General features: G+C 32.8%; 1 protein-coding gene across 3 annotated transcripts in view; it reads left to right on the forward strand.

The window, feature by feature from the left end:
* The window catches only part of Exoc1 (exocyst complex component 1), a 50819-nt gene that overhangs the window by 13007 nt on the left and 20685 nt on the right, over nt 1-17127 (forward strand). For 2 of the 3 annotated variants that reach the window (XM_077110176.1, XM_077110174.1), the window contains exons 5-11: nt 1463-1650; nt 3342-3569; nt 3769-3901; nt 4499-4608; nt 5484-5537; nt 10868-11017; nt 15896-16001. In XM_077110176.1, the coding sequence (XP_076966291.1) occupies nt 1463-1650; nt 3342-3569; nt 3769-3901; nt 4499-4608; nt 5484-5537; nt 10868-11017; nt 15896-16001 (969 nt within the window). The remainder of the gene's footprint in view (nt 1-1462; nt 1651-3341; nt 3570-3768; nt 3902-4498; nt 4609-5483; nt 5538-10867; nt 11018-15895; nt 16002-17127) is intronic. The other variant, XM_077110175.1, reaches the window with a different exon arrangement.

Below are 17127 nucleotides of genomic sequence, written 5' to 3' on the forward strand. Positions count from 1 at the left end.
GAATTTATTACAAAATCCATATAGTAATAAAATTAATAGTGGTATTCATTATTGGCCTCCAAAGAACTGTTTCAGGGGAGAAAAATACTTCTGAAACCTTTATCATAATAATTTAAAATATTTGTTTACTTGAAACATGTACTTGTGTAAGGAACTGCACAGAAGGATTTGAGCAATCCCTGCCCTCTAGTGGCTAACAAGCATTCATACCTGACAGTGTTAACATTTCTACAGTGAACTAAAATGACCTCATAGAAAGGATAGGGAACTTGTTGATGCCTCTCATATGTATATGCTGTAATATTATAGTCATTATAATTGCTTGTACAAAACATTTGGTCCTATTTTTTTTTTCTGAGATTGTAACTAAATCTGGGCAATTTGTTACCATTCTTCAGAGTAAATCCTTTTTGTTTTAAATTAGCTGGGTTTTATTTTGGGACAATAATATATGTCAAGTCATGCTGAATGTAAACACTTTTTTTCACATTAAATAATGAAGACTAAAAGCATACAGAGTTTGATTTAAGTCATATTCCATTAAGACTAGAAAATCAGTAATTTTATTTAAAGTTGTAAAATAACCTCATAGGGTTAAAAATTATTTCTTCTTTTTATCTCCTAACCTCAAGTTTTATATAAAATATCCATATGCTAAGTGTGTTCTTTGAAAAAAAATGGACTGAAACATTTATTCAAAAAGCACTTCAGATTTGACCTCTTGGTCTTTTGTTATGAAGCATGAAGATCTTTTACATTTTTTGTAATTTCAAACCACTGTGCTATTCTTACCTCTTACATTAGAGTCACCAAGAAAGTTTCTATAGCTCATCTTTAGCTATTTTGTTAATACATGTGAAATTTTTAAGCAAAAATATAGAAATTTAGTTAATATATTCAGTATCCAAAATAAATTATTATAGAGGCATCTTTCATCTCAGTTGTTTGAAAGAAAAAATACACACACACACACACACACACACACACACATACACATATAACAAAGATGAACAAAAACAAAAGAAAATGTTACTTGGTGATAAAAGGAAAACAAATTATTTTCATGTGTACTGAATTCATAATCATTGTTTTGTTAGAGCACCATCCACCTCAGGTAGGAAAAAAGATTAGGTGCATTTCTTCATGTTTTTGCGTTTTATTTGTATTTTAGTTTGTGTTTGGGGAATTTATAACTAAAACCTATTTTAACACTTATTAGTCAGTGTATTAGACTGCATGCTTTTTATTTGTTATTTTTTAGGACTTTATTTCATTAACATATGTATTCCTATATAAAAGTAAAGTTTTAGAGTTTTTTTTCATATATTTTGAATCATTCTTTCCTGTTTTTCAGCCACTAAATGTGACCTGTGCTTATAACTGATCATAGCTAGCTATAAGTACCATATTTAATCCTTCTTAGTTTTTTACTACTTTATTTTGAATATTTGCCTTCTTTAAGAATCTGTTCCAAGTGGAGAAAATCAGAGTGTGACAGGAGGAGATGAAGAAGCAGTAGATGAGTACCAAGAATTAAATGCAAGAGAAGAGCAAGATATTGAAATAATGATGGAAGGCTGTGAGTATGCAATCTCTAATGCTGAGGCCTTTGCAGAAAAGTTGTCTCGAGAGCTACAGGTGCTAGATGGGGTAAGACTTTCTTGTAATCTATGAATAAGTGATGTGTCATACATTGAGAAGACTGGTGACGTTCATATTTTACTGCCTTAGCACTTCAACTTTTCCAGGGCGATTATTGCTGTCCTTCTCTATAAGCACAATACAAGTTGCTATCAGTCTTTCACTGTTCTTGTTCAAAAGATAGAACCATTCCTAATAAGCCAATGAAGGCAGTAGCTGAGGTTCTGAATTTTGATATGAAATAAGGGAAGAAGAAGGTAGACAACCAGAAACCATCTTAGAGGTTGTTTCCCCCAGCCTCTGAAACACCTCAGAATAGTTCACTAGCGAAGAACAGCATTTTTGTGGTTTGGGGAAAAAAATAAGTGCAAATTAAAGTAAGAGAAATGCGGCTGAAATAAGTGAATCATTTACCAAAAGGGAACAGAATAAGTGTGGAGGAAATAAGATAGCTAGGAAATCTGATCATGGGCTTGTCCACTAAAATGTTTTAAAATAGAACCTTTTATAAGCACCATTTTTTGAGTTTGTAATCTAAATGCAAAGCACCACATATGTCAGAATAAAACAAATCATGTGGGGGTTTTTTGTTTTGTTTTATTTTTAAGAAAAATTACACCATTAAGAAACTTCTGAGGGAATAAGAAGTATTTTAAAGACTTAAAAAGTTTGAATTCTTTATACATGAAAGGTATAGAAATCGTGGGATCTAACTCAGATCTAGAGAAATAACCAAACAGTCCAGGCTTACTAGTTTGCAAAACTCACTGGAAGCAAAACCTAGAAGAGATTTCAAGATATTAAAGTGGAATTGGTCCTAGGATGAATCAAACCCTGGCTCTGAAAGACATCAGTGTGTTCTGAGCCACACTGACTGTGGTTGTACTTGTGGGGCTGTACTTACAGTTGAGTTATTGTGAACAGTATCTAAAATAAAATGTATGAAATCATAGCATTGACTATATGATTTTTCTTTTATTTCCTTGTCCAGGTTTTTCATCATACCATGTTACTTGCCTTACTATGGTTTAGTGATTTATATTTTATAATTTTTATTGGATATATGTTTTAAGTCATATTAGCAGCTTAATTTTAAATTTGGCAGCCTCCTTACTTTAGAGAATTTAGAATCAATAGGCAGAACATTTAGAAAACAGTGATAAGGGGATAGTGGTTTTATAACTGCTTTGCTTGATGGAATATAGTTGCAAGAGAAAAGAAAAAAAATGATAGGAGGAGCTAGCTTTTTTCCATATACTCTTCCATATCCTGTGAGGACTAGTCATCCTGCAGCTATAAGTTAGTTCCCCATTACGCCCCTCTCATCTAAGATATTATTTAGGTGATTTTGGTCTTATTTAGGGCTGTACATAGATCTTAAGAAGTATAGAACATTTCTGTAGCTGGTGAAAGAAATGTTAAAGATGACATATCATAATGGCATTAAATTTACAGAAAAGAGGATGTGCCTTTGATGACACAAACTCTTCCTGTTCACTCTCTGGAAATACAGAATATAGAGGCATGATGTCAGGTATACCTACATGGACTGTTTGTATAAAAAGTAAAACATAAAGTGATAAACTAGGGTAGATGTATAGCAATTTTTGTTATTCTACTTTCAAAAAGATTTAACAATGTTATATTTCTTTTATACATTTGAGTAACATGAACTTTTACTTTTGTCTTTCACTTTGTAGGCCAACATCCAGTCCATCATGGCCTCTGAGAAACAAGTGAACATCCTAATGAAGTTGCTAGATGAAGCTCTAAAGGAAGTGGATCAGATTGAATTGAAACTGAGCAGCTACGAGGAAATGCTCCAAAGTGTAAAAGAACAAATGGATCAGATCTCTGAAAGCAATCACCTAATTCATCTTAGTAACACTAATAATGTGAAACTCCTATTAGAGATAGAGTTCCTTGTGGTAGGTGTTGTTATAAATTACCAATAAAAATAAAAACAAAGACTAGTGACTATCTAAAATCCATCTGTAAACATTTTCTAATTTCCTTATGATAGCAGGATTTAAAAGAATTCCAAAGACCTAGTAATAGGATTGAGTAGCATCTTGCCTATGAATTTCCTAAAATTATGTGTAAGGGGTATGTTTGCATGTATTTCAGAACCATATGGACTTGGCCAAAGGTCATATAAAGGCTCTTCAGGAAGGGGATCTTGCTTCTTCCAGAGGCATTGAGGCCTGCACCAATGCTGCTGATGCCCTTCTGCAATGTATGAATGTAGCTCTTCGACCAGGTTTGTTCACTAGAGATGATAAAATCTGACTAAAAATTGAGTCTAAGATGGTAGCTTCATATAAAGATTTTGACAAGAAATTACATAGGCAAATAGTTCAGGCTTACATATTAGCTATTCAGACAAGTTTCACTTACGTCCCCAGGTATTTCTATTGACCATAGGAGCTTTTTCATTTCAGTTCCTTCTTATTGACCACCATTGATGCTAGTTAACATCATGATCTTTCTTTAGTACTGTCCACAGCACAACATAGATGCTTTGATTATACCAGAGAACATAAAATTTTTCTAGGCTCTTCTTCTAAAACTTGAATATCCATCAGAGTCACCTAGAGGGCTCGTTAAGACAGATGGACAGGCTCCACTCCCAGATTCAGTAGATCTGGGCTGAAGTCCTAGAAACCACATTTGAAGCAGGACCACTGTGCTATGCTATTTTTAATCCTGCTTACCTTTTATAGAGTAAATAAATAAGCTAGTAAAACTTTGGATTCTTCAAAACTTAAATGTGACTACTGTTAGAAATGTTTTCATTAAACTGAGGAAATACTTTTGCCCTTATTGAATCAGTCAAGAAATGCTATTCTGATTTCAGGCCATGACATGCTTTTGGCAGTCAAACAGCAGCAGCAGCATTTCAGTGATTTGCGAGAGTATTTTGCCCGGAGACTGGCCAGTCACCTCAACAATGTTTTTGTTCAACAGGTAATTTTAACTTATTATTAAAATTGGCATGTTTCTATAGTTTACTTATATTACCTTAAACTTAAATTCCCACAAAAAAAATTTTTTTGATGTGTTCAGTTGATGTTATAGTATGTTCCTTTGTACATTTATTTGATTTTTGAAATATATGCATATTTTCTCACAGAGGTACTTTGGGCTTCAGTTGCCCCTTTTACGTAAATTATCTGGTTCCTTTCAGCTGGAGCTCTCTGATTCTAGAAATCAGATAAATAACTATGTTTATTAATTGCATATACCATTTAGGCATTCTTTCTTATAAAAATTTAAAGTTGTTATGTGTTAACTATTGGACCTGTTTTATTTTTAAGTGTTTTTGAGATGAGGAACACAACTTGTTTTAGTATTTTAACTGTTTCTTCATAGGTTCTATAATACACATATTAAAAAAAAAAAAAAAAGACTGTCTCAAATGTAAATTTCAGTTGATTTAATCTTCATATAAATGATAGGCTTGTTATATGAAAAGGGATGTTATAATTAAGGATATGGCAATGATATATTGATAATATTAAGAGTACCTTAAAGGGGTTTGAATAAAAGCCATTTTAATATCTGGTGTGATAAAGTAGATGATTTTTTTGTCTCTTATTCCTTTTACTTTGTTAGGGTTATTGAGTGGAAAAAGTTAGAAGGTAACCTTACTCATTGAGAAATACCATCTGGGGCTGAGGTTATAGCTCAGTGGTAGAATACTTGCCTAGCATGCATAAGGTCCTAGAGTCTATACTCAGCACCAGAAAAGAAAGAGTGTTTGAAATCATTAGATTTTGACTTTTTTTCCACTTTGCAATATTCTAAAACAATTGTCTTTACTATATTTTATTTCCAATTAGTTTACTCAGGCCCTCCTTCAACTCTATAACAGGTCCTACTTTCTTTCGGTTCCTGTGAGTACCTCAAATTTGGCTCAAGCTTCTCTGATTTTTTTATTTTTATAAATATATGAAGTTTACTAAACTTAGCATCTTTGTAGCTTATAACTTACCTTACTGATTTAAGCTACCCATTAACTATATTTGTAAGTTTTTAAATGTTATATAGCAGAGTTTATTTTGGCCAAAAAAAGCATTTAATCTGTTCTGCTTCCCTATCTTCTTGTTATTCTTTCACCCACTCACTACCTCCTTCATATACATAGTAGTTATTTGTCAGATGGTTGAGATGCATACCAGACACTGTCTTGGGATAGACGAAAGACTCATCCTACCATCCTTGTGTAGCTCACAGTCTCAGGAAAGGAAGCAGGAAGGATAGATTCTGTGATGGTGGTGTTGAGAGCATACAGAGGACCACCTAACCAAGCATAGAAGGGGAAATCAGAGCAGACTCCCTCAACATTTCATTTGATCTGAAAAGTGTCAGGAAGAAAATAAACTTAAAAGCCACATAGGAAACACTAATTCACATTTTTCTTATTATTCTAGTAGCATCTATTTTCATGATTCCTTAGTTTTTAAAAATGATAGTGTTGACAATGATGTTATTCATGTTTGTAGATGATACCAAAAATACATCTACAGTCAACAAACTATAGTCCTTTTTATATCCTTAACTATTTGTTATAACATGCATTTATTTGTGATTTTGCTTCTTTGCCTTGTAAACTAATAGCTTTGTTTATATTGAATGCTTTCTATTTCTGAAAATCTAATATGTATTGTTATATGTAAGTGTTGCATGTTAAATACCAGAATGTTGCAACAACCTGGGATGTGCAAGGTGGAAGGTGGAAGAGGATGTCTCAAGTGCAAGAGATTTTTCTATTCATTGAATTCAGCGTACCAGGTCACCTAGCAAGTTTTTGATATGTGAATTTTTATTCCTGATTGGGGGACAAACTAGCTGTGAAAACTTGATTAACATATTATGGTGTATCTCTTTGTCAATCACCAAATTTTCATTGTAAGTCTATTATGTACTCGCTGCTACTCACATGTCAGAAGAAGTAATTGCTCCTGCCCTCAAGATGCTTATAAGAAATTAAGACTGTTGTACATAAGGCTAGAACTGTGGGTTGTAAATGCTAAAGAGGCTTAATCAAAAGTGAAGTTTATGGAGGATTTAAGGAGTTCAATATGGAATCACAGATAAGGTAGGAATTGAACAGAATCCATGCAATGGATTCATAGTAAATGTATAATTATAATATTTATAAATATAAATATACAGAAGAATCCAGTGGAAATAATCTGTTGATCACAACAGTAATGTCAGAGCTTTGGTTCCTGGTCTTTTTAAAATTCATAATTCAGTAAAATTAAATAAAATTTAGAGACTATCCAAGTCACCAGTTTTTTATTTTATTTAGTAAAGATCTTTTAAAAAATAAATTACTGCCACCTACTTTGACTCACCTTATTTTTAAAATGACATTTTGGCACCAAAAGAATAGAAAGAATTTAATTTCAGACTTTAAATTTTAACACATTTGGGCTGGGGTTGTGGCTCAGCAGTAGAATGCTTAACTAGCACGTTTGAGGCCCTGGGTTTGATCCTCAGCACCATATGAAAATAAATAAGTAAAATAAAGGTATTGTGTTAAAAAAATTTTTTTTACACATTTACCAACTCATTCATGTCATTTTATTTTTTTCGTATTTATTTAGGCTAATAAAAACATCTTGCATTTGGGAATCACTGATCCAGAGCATGCTGTTTGTGATACAGCTTTCCTATTAATACTCTCACAAAACTACACTCTAATGAAACTTGAAAGGCATCTTTATGTCATATTCATTTCCTACTATGAGTAATGTTTTCAACAGATGTCTAGCTTCTTTAACATGTTTTAAATATTATGAACTCAGCTTCCATTAAAATTACAGACTCTTACCCATAATTGTTATGTATACTAGAGATCTGAGTATTTAGAAAGGTGAATTAGACCAGTTACAGAAATTATATTTCTAAAAGCTGGCAGTGAAATTAAGGCTAATGAAATTCAGGAGAATATGTCTTTTTGAAAATCCTTGGGATGGATTTTGAAAGATTTGAAAGCATAACTATTCTACTCCCACTCACACACATACACGCTTGGTTTTCAGAAACCTTATGATTCTATATCTTTGCCTTTAGCAACATAATGAGACTGATTATGCAGATACCTTAGAGGAAATGAAAGTTAACTAAAATCCACTGAACTAAAAGAACAACCAAGAAAAAAATTGATGTTGTAATTTTTTGCTATTTACTTAAGTTTGAAATTTTTTCTTTCAATGTCTATTTATAGAAACTTTGGGTTTTTTTTTTAGAAAAATGTATAATAGGGATGGGGATACAGCTCAGTTGATAAAGTGCTTGCCTCGTGTTATAGATGTGTTATAGATCACCAATATTCAATCAATATTCATAAAAATTGTTTTATTAAGCACATATTTTTCCTTTCTTTTTTGGGGGGGGACTAGGGATTGAACTCAGAGGCACTTGACCCCTGAGCCACATCCCCAGCCCTATTTTGTATTTGTTTTGAGACAGGGTCTCTCACTGAGTTGCTTAGTGCCTCGCCATTGCTGAGGCTGGCTTTGAACTTGTGATCTTCCTGTCTTAGCTTCCCAGTACGCTGGGATTACAGCTATGTGCCACCACATCGAGCTGTTCATTAAGCACATTTTTCAAAACACCAACTGATGATCTTAGGTTCAAAGCTTAGAAAGAATTATGATTGAGCTGCTCAGAAGGCTGAAGCAGAATCATCACAAGTTCAAGTCAGCATGGGCAACTTAGTAAAACCCTATATCAAAATTTTTAAAAATAAAAAAGATAGGGGATGTAGCTCAGTAGTAGAGCACCCCTGGGTTTAATCCCCAGAAATGAAGGAAGGAAGAAAATAAAAATAAACATATCAAACAAAAAAAAAGTTCCCAAATCTTGAAAATTTACTCAAAATTTGATTTGAATTTATCATTCAATAGGAAGTAAATACAGCAAAGTGCGTAAGGGTACAGTCATTAGAGCCAGACTTCCTGGGTTCCAAATCATGACACCACTACCTCACAGCTAAGTGAGTCTGGAACAAGTTAAGCTCTTTGTGGTGCTTTCATTGTCTTATGTTAGTGATGGTTATAAGTATTTCTGTCTCATTAGGTATTATAAGGATGCGTATGTTTATTATGTTCAACACTTATGGTGCTTGGCTATAGTAACGTGTTCAATGACAAATTTTAGTAATATGTATACTACTGAAAATTTATAATTCACCGAGTTTTTATTAAAATGTATGGCTTAGATTAGTTTTAAAATATGATATATAAGAGAGTTTTAGCATTTTTTAATAAGGATAGGGCAGTGGGGGTAGCTCAGTAGAACTCTTGCCTACCATACATAAGGCCTTTGGTCTAATCACCAGAATTGCAAAACATAAAATCAAATGGAAATAGAAAAATAAATGGGAAGAAAAATACATTGCAAGGTTTTCATATAGATAACCTAGCAAGGTAGTGGGCAATCAATAAATTATTTCTAATTTATTATTAGTTATAGTAAGAAAATTTAAAGAATGTCTTTAACTTTTTAAATATACAAAAAAATAAAATTATTTACACATCAGAGTTTTTACATGTGTAGTTTCTATGTTATGATTTAAGATTTATTTTTTTTATTTTCCATAGTTATTTTGGAACTATCCTCTTTTTGTGAACACTAGTCTATTTAAGTAGTAATGATTTGAAGGCAATTATATTCATATTAGAAGTGAATTTTTCAGATGATCATAATGTGAAAATACTGAGAAAACTTGGAATAATAATATATGTGAAAGAGCTTTGTAAACTGTAAAATCCTTTTCAGATGTTAATTAATTCTTCTATTTCCAGGAAAGAAAATTATATGACTCCAAATAGTATAATTTAATGTTAATAGATTGAATAAACAGTTGTAGAAGAACATAAATAATTTGATCCTTGAGTCACTAAGAAAAATTCTGTAGAATCTTGATCATCCTTTTGAATTAGCCATTAAAAAACTTTCCTGTAGGGCTAGAGTTGTAGATCAGTGGAGAGCGCTTGCTTGGCATGTGTGAGACACTGGGTTCGATTCTCAGGACCACATATAAATAAATTAATTAAATAAAGGTTCATTAACAACTAAATATATTTTTAAAAAACTTTTCTATAAACAATGTTAATACTGACCTTATTTGACAACTATAGAGATAAAAGTATAATCCAATGATAATACCTGAATATTATTTATTAATTTTGTTTATTGTTGGCTTTTACTCCACAGAAAAGATGTAGGTGTTCAGATATTCCAAATTTAGAGAATTATGCCATTTTCAACCCTATAGCTCTTAGACATAAGTGATTTGTTGGAAGATGTTATTATTTTAGCCATCCAGAAAAGAATATCCATACAGGTTTATTTTTCCTTATGCAAACCGTTTAGAATCAGTTTTTAGAATTTCTCAGATTTTGTAAAAAGTGATATGGTAACATACTGTATATATGTTGTATAACCATTCCATCAAGCATATAATTCTGTAGTCAAAAAATATGAATGGCCACTTTAAATACTATAACTAATCCTATGTTAATTCAGGTTGAGTTTTACCATCAAAATATTTTTTCTCAACATACTTAAACTGAATTTTGGATTTTAGAATTACAGAAAGGGATTGTGGATGTATATAATATACCTTATATACAACATCTTTGAAAACTGTGAACTTCTGTTGCCCTTTTCAATTGATTCATCCAGTTTTGTGATGCTTTCTGCCATTGTTATTAAGAATTATATAATTCTGCATCTTATTTGTTTTTATCTATTGTTTTAAATATTATGGACTCTAATGGGAATGACATAAGTATAGATAGTTCAGGGTTTTTTGTTTGTTTGCTTGTTTGGTTTTTTACTTTTTTGTCCAACTTCCCTACTTGGTTATTTACTTAATGCAGTCTATATGAAGAAGTTAATTTGCTTAGTAAACATACAGTGTGAGAGAGAGAGCTTGATTAAAATTAATTCATTCTCAACTTCTTTAAAAAATGGAATGAATGGTTTGTTTGTCAGTAACATTTTTGCATGTTTATCATTATTTTATGTTGGTGATGTTCAGTTGATGAACACAGGATGATAAAAGTAGACTAGTAAGTACTTGGATTCTGTTTTTCTGTGATCTATTTGTTTTACTTGGCCACATTTGGTCATTGTTCAGAATTTTCAATTTTAACAATGTTTCTTTGAACTGTCACTGATATTTATTTGTATTTGTTCATGCCAGGGTCATGATCAGAGTTCAACTCTTGCTCAGCACTCTATTGAACTGACTTTACCCAATCATCATCCATTTCATAGAGACTTGCTTCGATATGCCAAGCTAATGGAGTGGCTAAAGAGTACAGATTATGGAAAATATGAGGGACTAACAAAGGTATGAATTTTATGTCAGTTACTCACTGAGTATAGAATGTAATTTTTTAGAATCAAAATGTTATATGTTTAGTTCCCCAAGTTTGAAATACTAAAGTATGTTCTTAGCAAAGAAGAAAATAGCCAGGCACAGTGTCACACACCTGTAATCTCAGCAGTTTGGGAGACTGAGACAGGAGGATTATGAGTTCAAAGCCAGGCTTAGCAACTTAGCAAGGCACTTAGCAACTCAGTGAGAACCTGTCTGTAAATAAAATATTTAAGAAGTGCTGAGATGTGGCTTGATCCCTGAGTTCAATCCCTGATACCAAAAAAAAAAGAGCAGAAAATAATTGAATTGTTGAGTGCTCATTAACCAGGGATAACAGTAATTTTATTTACTCGGATAAAGAAGAGCTCCTTTTCAAACTTTATTATAAAATAGTAGTAAGGCACACGGTAGCCTGAAGCATCATTCAGTTTATTTAAATGCTATAATTTAATTTCTTCATGAAAGAAATAAACTCCTTTCTGAAATTTATTTATAAATGTGCAAAGATGGGTGAGTTACTTGCCTCTTAAAAATATTCTGGTAAGAAGTACAAGGTGCCTCTTTATTAAGCAAGCATTCCACTCTGCCAGGCACCTGGGGCCTAACAAGCAAGCCTCCACCTCTAAGAAGCTTTAAATGTGACTGGAAAAAATCATACCTAAAACAGTCAGCAAAAAATTAAGTGTTAGACTGAATTGAGTTTAAATATATAGTAATTTAAAGAAGGAAATCTGTGTACTAAAGCTGTAGGAAAACTTCATAGAAAATAATAGACTTCAGTTGAGTTTTAAATAATTAGTGGAATTAAATAAACAAGACATAAGAGGAAGGGCATCTAGGAGATGTGAGAGCAAAATGTTCAGAGATGGGGGAAATGTGCCTGTGTAGGACAGTGAGGAGGTTTATCATGACTAAAGCAGAAATTTCATACTTTGCTGTGAGAACTTGTTGAAAAGATGAGACTTATAGTATCTAATGGCATTCCTCAAGCATGGAGAAAAATAATTAAGAACCTAATGTAATATTCAGATGAAATGAGGTCTTGAACCAGGAAGATGATTGTAGGAATAAAAAGAGAATATTAAAGAGAGATTCCAAAGGCACAAGCAGCAGGATGATGCCAATCTTCACAGGATTAGAGGTTAGGATAGTGGTATATATCAGTGACTAAAATTAGCAATTGGGGAAGAGCAGAGTCATCCATTCCTATATTCACTCAGTAAATTGATGGAGTTACCTAGTATGTGCTTACATAAATGTCAGGTTGATGGACACAGGCACATGTTCACCTTCTCCCAGTGCACATTCTAGAGAAGTTAATTATACTGTATGTTAGAAGATACTGCTTAAATGCTGTGGAGAAATTAAAATTGAATGTCATGACTTGGGGAAAGATCCAGTGTCAAATAGGGTAGTCAGTGAAGGCATCATGAAGAAGTGACATTTGAGCACAAATTACAAAATAAGCATAGGTGGAGTGAGCAGTGGGGACTCTGGCCGGAAGCTTTCCAGACATGCTGCATTCCCTGGGGCATAGTAGGCCTGCTGTGTTGAGAAGGAACATGGTGGGTAAGGGGATGGATCCCTAGGTGGGAGCTGGGCAAATCTGAAAGGGGACTAGATCACTGAAAGGGTTTGGCTTTCACTAGGTGTGACATTGGACAGGGTGGGGGTCAGTGGGTTTTGATCCGCCGAACAATGTCATCTGACTTAGATTCGTAATGGCCATTGTAGCAGAAAGCCATAGGGACTATACTTCCTGGCATTTATGCTATAATCTTTAGTTTAAAATTGGATATCTTGCCCCTCTTCTTAAAAAATAGAGTTAAAGAATTGCACCTATATAACTCAAATAAATGAATAGTGAATGGTATTCTGGATAGTTCTGGTTGAAAGAATAGTTTAATAAAAAAAAATCTTAGAAATATGTAAATTTTTTTTAAGTTTTTGTGAACTAGAGTTTTAAAATATAAAATCTAAGCTCATAAGCTGTGTTAATAATTGTGTGAACAATATGACCCTAAAAGATGTCCTGGATTTGAATAGTGCTGTTTTGTCTTTGTGTATTGAGAATATTGAAATTGTGATATAAAAATAATTCCTATCTAATATCTTAGATTCATACTTCAGGAGAAGGCAGAGGGTTAGATAGAGATTTATGAGAAGTATGATGCAAAGAAAGAGGCAAGACTATATTTTCATATCAATGCATTGATGTCAACGTATTTGATAGTAGAGCATTCTTTATAGAAAGAGTGTTTTGTATGTATATGTATATATACACACAGACATATACATACATACACACATATATGTCATCCTTTAAAATACCTTTGCCCGTTTAAAGTATAATCTTGCTAAAATAATCTTTTAAATTATAATTTAAAAAATGCTTTTCAGGGGCTGGGGTTGTAGCTTAGTGGTAGAGTGCTTGCCTAGTATGCATGAGGCACTGGGTTTAATCCTTAGCTCCACATAAAAATAAAATAAAGATATTGTATCCACCTAAAACTAAAAAATAAATATTTAAAAAAATGCTTTTCAAAAAGAACTTTCATCTCCTAAGGTTTTTATTTATATCTTATCTAGCTAGCTATTTTAAGTGAGATCAGGGTGGGAAAGATGGTGGAATGAGACTAACATTATTATCCTGGGTATATGTATGATTGTACAAATGGTGTGACTGCATCGTGTACAACCAGAGAAATGAAAAGTAGTGCTCCACTTGTGTACAGTGAGTTGAAATACATTCTGCTGTTGTGTATAATTAGAACAAATTTAAAAATAGCAAAAAAAAAAAATAGCCTATTAAGTATTATACAACTTTACTGTTGTGTTATATTTTGTTTTGTTCTGTTTTGTTTTCATTCAACAGAATTCTGATTTGGACATATCTTAAGGAAAATATTTACAGTACTGGAATTCTTTGCCTTTTGAAGTTTTAGGAGGATTAATATTTTGAATAATTAAACACAAATTATATCTCCTTAAGAGTTTTGTGCCAACAAGTGCTTTGTCCCCTAGTGAATGTTCAAATAAGTAAAATAATCAATAAGCTTTTTGCCTAATTGTGTTCTCAGTGAGTATTATTGTCCTGTCTTTATATATAATGCAGTATTCATGAATGTAATTCAAAGTAAACAAACAAGACTAGAGCCTACCTAGTGATGATTTATGGAATTATTCTCTGATCCGAGGATATTTTTGAGTGACAATATTAATGAGCTTTTTAAGTGAAATTGACTTCTTTCCCAGAAATCTTACTTAACCCTGTGGTTTGAGCTTTTGGAAGATTATGGGTTTTTTTCTTCATAATCCAGTTGGGTTGCTGAAATATTATCAAAAACAGAAATTTTGTTTAAAAGGAAGAAGAATCAAAGGAATAAAAGAAGAAAAGAAAGAAGGAAACAGACAAATAAGTGTTTCTTCTCTAAGAAATAATACCTAATTAAATCCTGATAGTTATTTTCACTTGTTTGGTGTACACAACTCCCCGTTTTGGGAGATAGGAAAAGTCAAGTCCAGATTCTTCATGTATAAGAATCATAGCCATGGGGCTGCTGTTATGGCTTAGTGGCGGAGTGCTTGCCTAGCATGTGTGAGGCACTGGGTTCGATCCTCAGCACCACATGAAAATAACAAAATAAAGGCATTCTGTCCATCTAAACTTTAATAACTAAATAAATAGATAGATAAATAAAGTGAATTCTGAGTAAAATATACAAATGTTTACATAGTTTGTAAGTTCTGGAAAGTTATACCTGATCTTTAAAGCAGGAACATAAACCTGTTCTAAAGAATGATATATTAATTTGAGAAAATAAAGGAAGTTGAAGCTTAGATTCCTTGATAAATTTTAAAAAATTGCTAGGAACAATTTTTCTCTTTATTTGTTTAAATTTAGTCAAACTCTGTGATATAATGGCATTAAACTTGGGACTTGGAAAAATGCCTGGCCTCCTACTGTTGAAGAGTCCTTCCTGAGGGCATTATGTGTTTTTATGTGACAATAAGCAGAGATGATAAAGAAATTAGTTTGCATGATAAAAATGGATGTTTTCATGTAAGGAACAGTTAACCAAATCCATTTCAAGAAAACAAATTAATTATGAAAATGAGTTGTTCTAAATTCTTACTGAAAATAATCTATGTATGCCATAACACCCAAGTTCAACAAGGGCTCAGTGAAACTAAATGTTCCCCATTGCCAGGGGCACTGTGTATCAGTCAAACAACATGGCAGTGTGGAGGAAGAATCATAAAGAATCATATTCTTTGGACTGTAGGGACCTTAGGAAATTGTCCCAAAGAAACAATTCATTAGAGATGGATTATAACACAGTCGTAGCAAAACATCAAAACCACTTCAGTGTCCTGTATTAGACTAACAAAGTAAAGTACTGTGCTATCATCACAACATGAGACAGCAGAAACATGATTTCCCTGATTCAAATATTCTGCCAGGTATGATTGTAACAATATTTCAAGTGTGCAGCGGTGCCAGGTACAATGGTGTAAACCTGTAATCCTAGTGACTTGGGAGCCTCAGTTTAGGATCACAAGTTCAAGGCCCTCAGCCACATAATAAGACCCTATCTCAAAATAAAAAGTACTGGGAATATAGCTCAGTGGTACAACACCCCTGAGTTCAGTCTCTAGTTCAAAAAAAAAAAAAAAAGATATGAAAGAAAGTAGCCTACTTTTGAACCTACTATTAAATGCATCAAGGTTTTTGACCAAAAAAAAAAAAAAATTTATAAGAAACATGAGGGATTGGGTGGAGATTGAAAAGTAGAAATTGTTATATAAGTTTTATTAATAAGAAGTACATGTTACCTTTATTTTAAGAATTACATGGATTATTTATCCCGACTGTATGAAAGAGAAATCAAAGATTTCTTTGAAGTTGCAAAGATCAAGATGACTGGCACAACTAAAGAAAGCAAGAAGTTTGGTAAGCTTAGGCATGTTGGTTCATTATCTTCCTGTTATAAATGATTTTATTTATGACATAATTCTAAGACGTTTTCAACAAGATGGAAGAAGATACAATAGAATTAATGAAAGAGGAGATCTAATACATTTGATTTATAAATGTTTTATAAAAACATATATATACTTTTTTTACTAATTAAAACTATAATTTGTGGGTTTTGTGACAGCAATTGTGTTTATGCTATAAATAAAAATATATATTTATAGGGAAAGCAGTTGATGAGAAGATGAAGCACAGTGTGATAGAGAAAGTATTAGACTATGAGACTGATGTTGAAAGTTCAGTTTCTGATTCCCTAGAAGATCTTTGTAACAGTGGGCGCAGGTCATTGATCTCTTAAGTCATTGCTCTTTTCAGGGAGATGAAAGTGATTCCTGGCTTCTTACTTCTCATTGGCTATTTTGAATTAAAGAGAAAGTTTAAGAATATTTTTTCCCTGGTCAAGGGACTATAAAAATGCCCAAAATTTCCCTCTGATTATGCCTTATTTTCCTAAAGCGATATTTATTTTTTGTTACACATGTTATTTTTTTGTTGCTTCTAAATATTTTAAATGGACAAAGCCCTAATTTGTGAATAGCCAGTGAAAGTATCAAGTTAAGGACCCTGATGTGCTGAGGCCAAGTTGTGCTCTTGCATGTATCCATCTCTGGAGTTCCATTTGGATGAAATTCTGTGCCTATTCAAGTCCAAACCTGGCCTTAAAGGGCTACATTGTGTATTCCTCCTCACTGTGTCTGCATAGCTCTCCTTTAGAATAATGAGTTTAGCATTTGCTTGTTGAAAGTAGCCTATGCCCTAAGCAACTCAGTAACTGGTAAACTTGATCGAAAATTGATAGCACATGTTTCTATTCTTTAGGGACAGAGAAGACTGTCTTTAGAGGTAATGCTTTTGTATTTAAAAGCATTTAAAATACTTTTGTATTTAAAAGCTGTTATTTAAAAAATACAACACCAACCGGGCTGGTGGCCTGCTTTTGTAATCTCAGTGGCTTGGAAGTTGGAGGGAGGAGGAATGTGAGTTCAAAGCCAATCCCAGCAATTTAGCAAGGCCCTAAGCAACTTAGAGAGACCCTGTATCT

The sequence above is a fragment of the Callospermophilus lateralis genome, chromosome 8 (assembly GCF_048772815.1).
Source record: "Callospermophilus lateralis isolate mCalLat2 chromosome 8, mCalLat2.hap1, whole genome shotgun sequence".
NCBI classification, from domain to species: Eukaryota; Metazoa; Chordata; class Mammalia; order Rodentia; family Sciuridae; genus Callospermophilus; species Callospermophilus lateralis.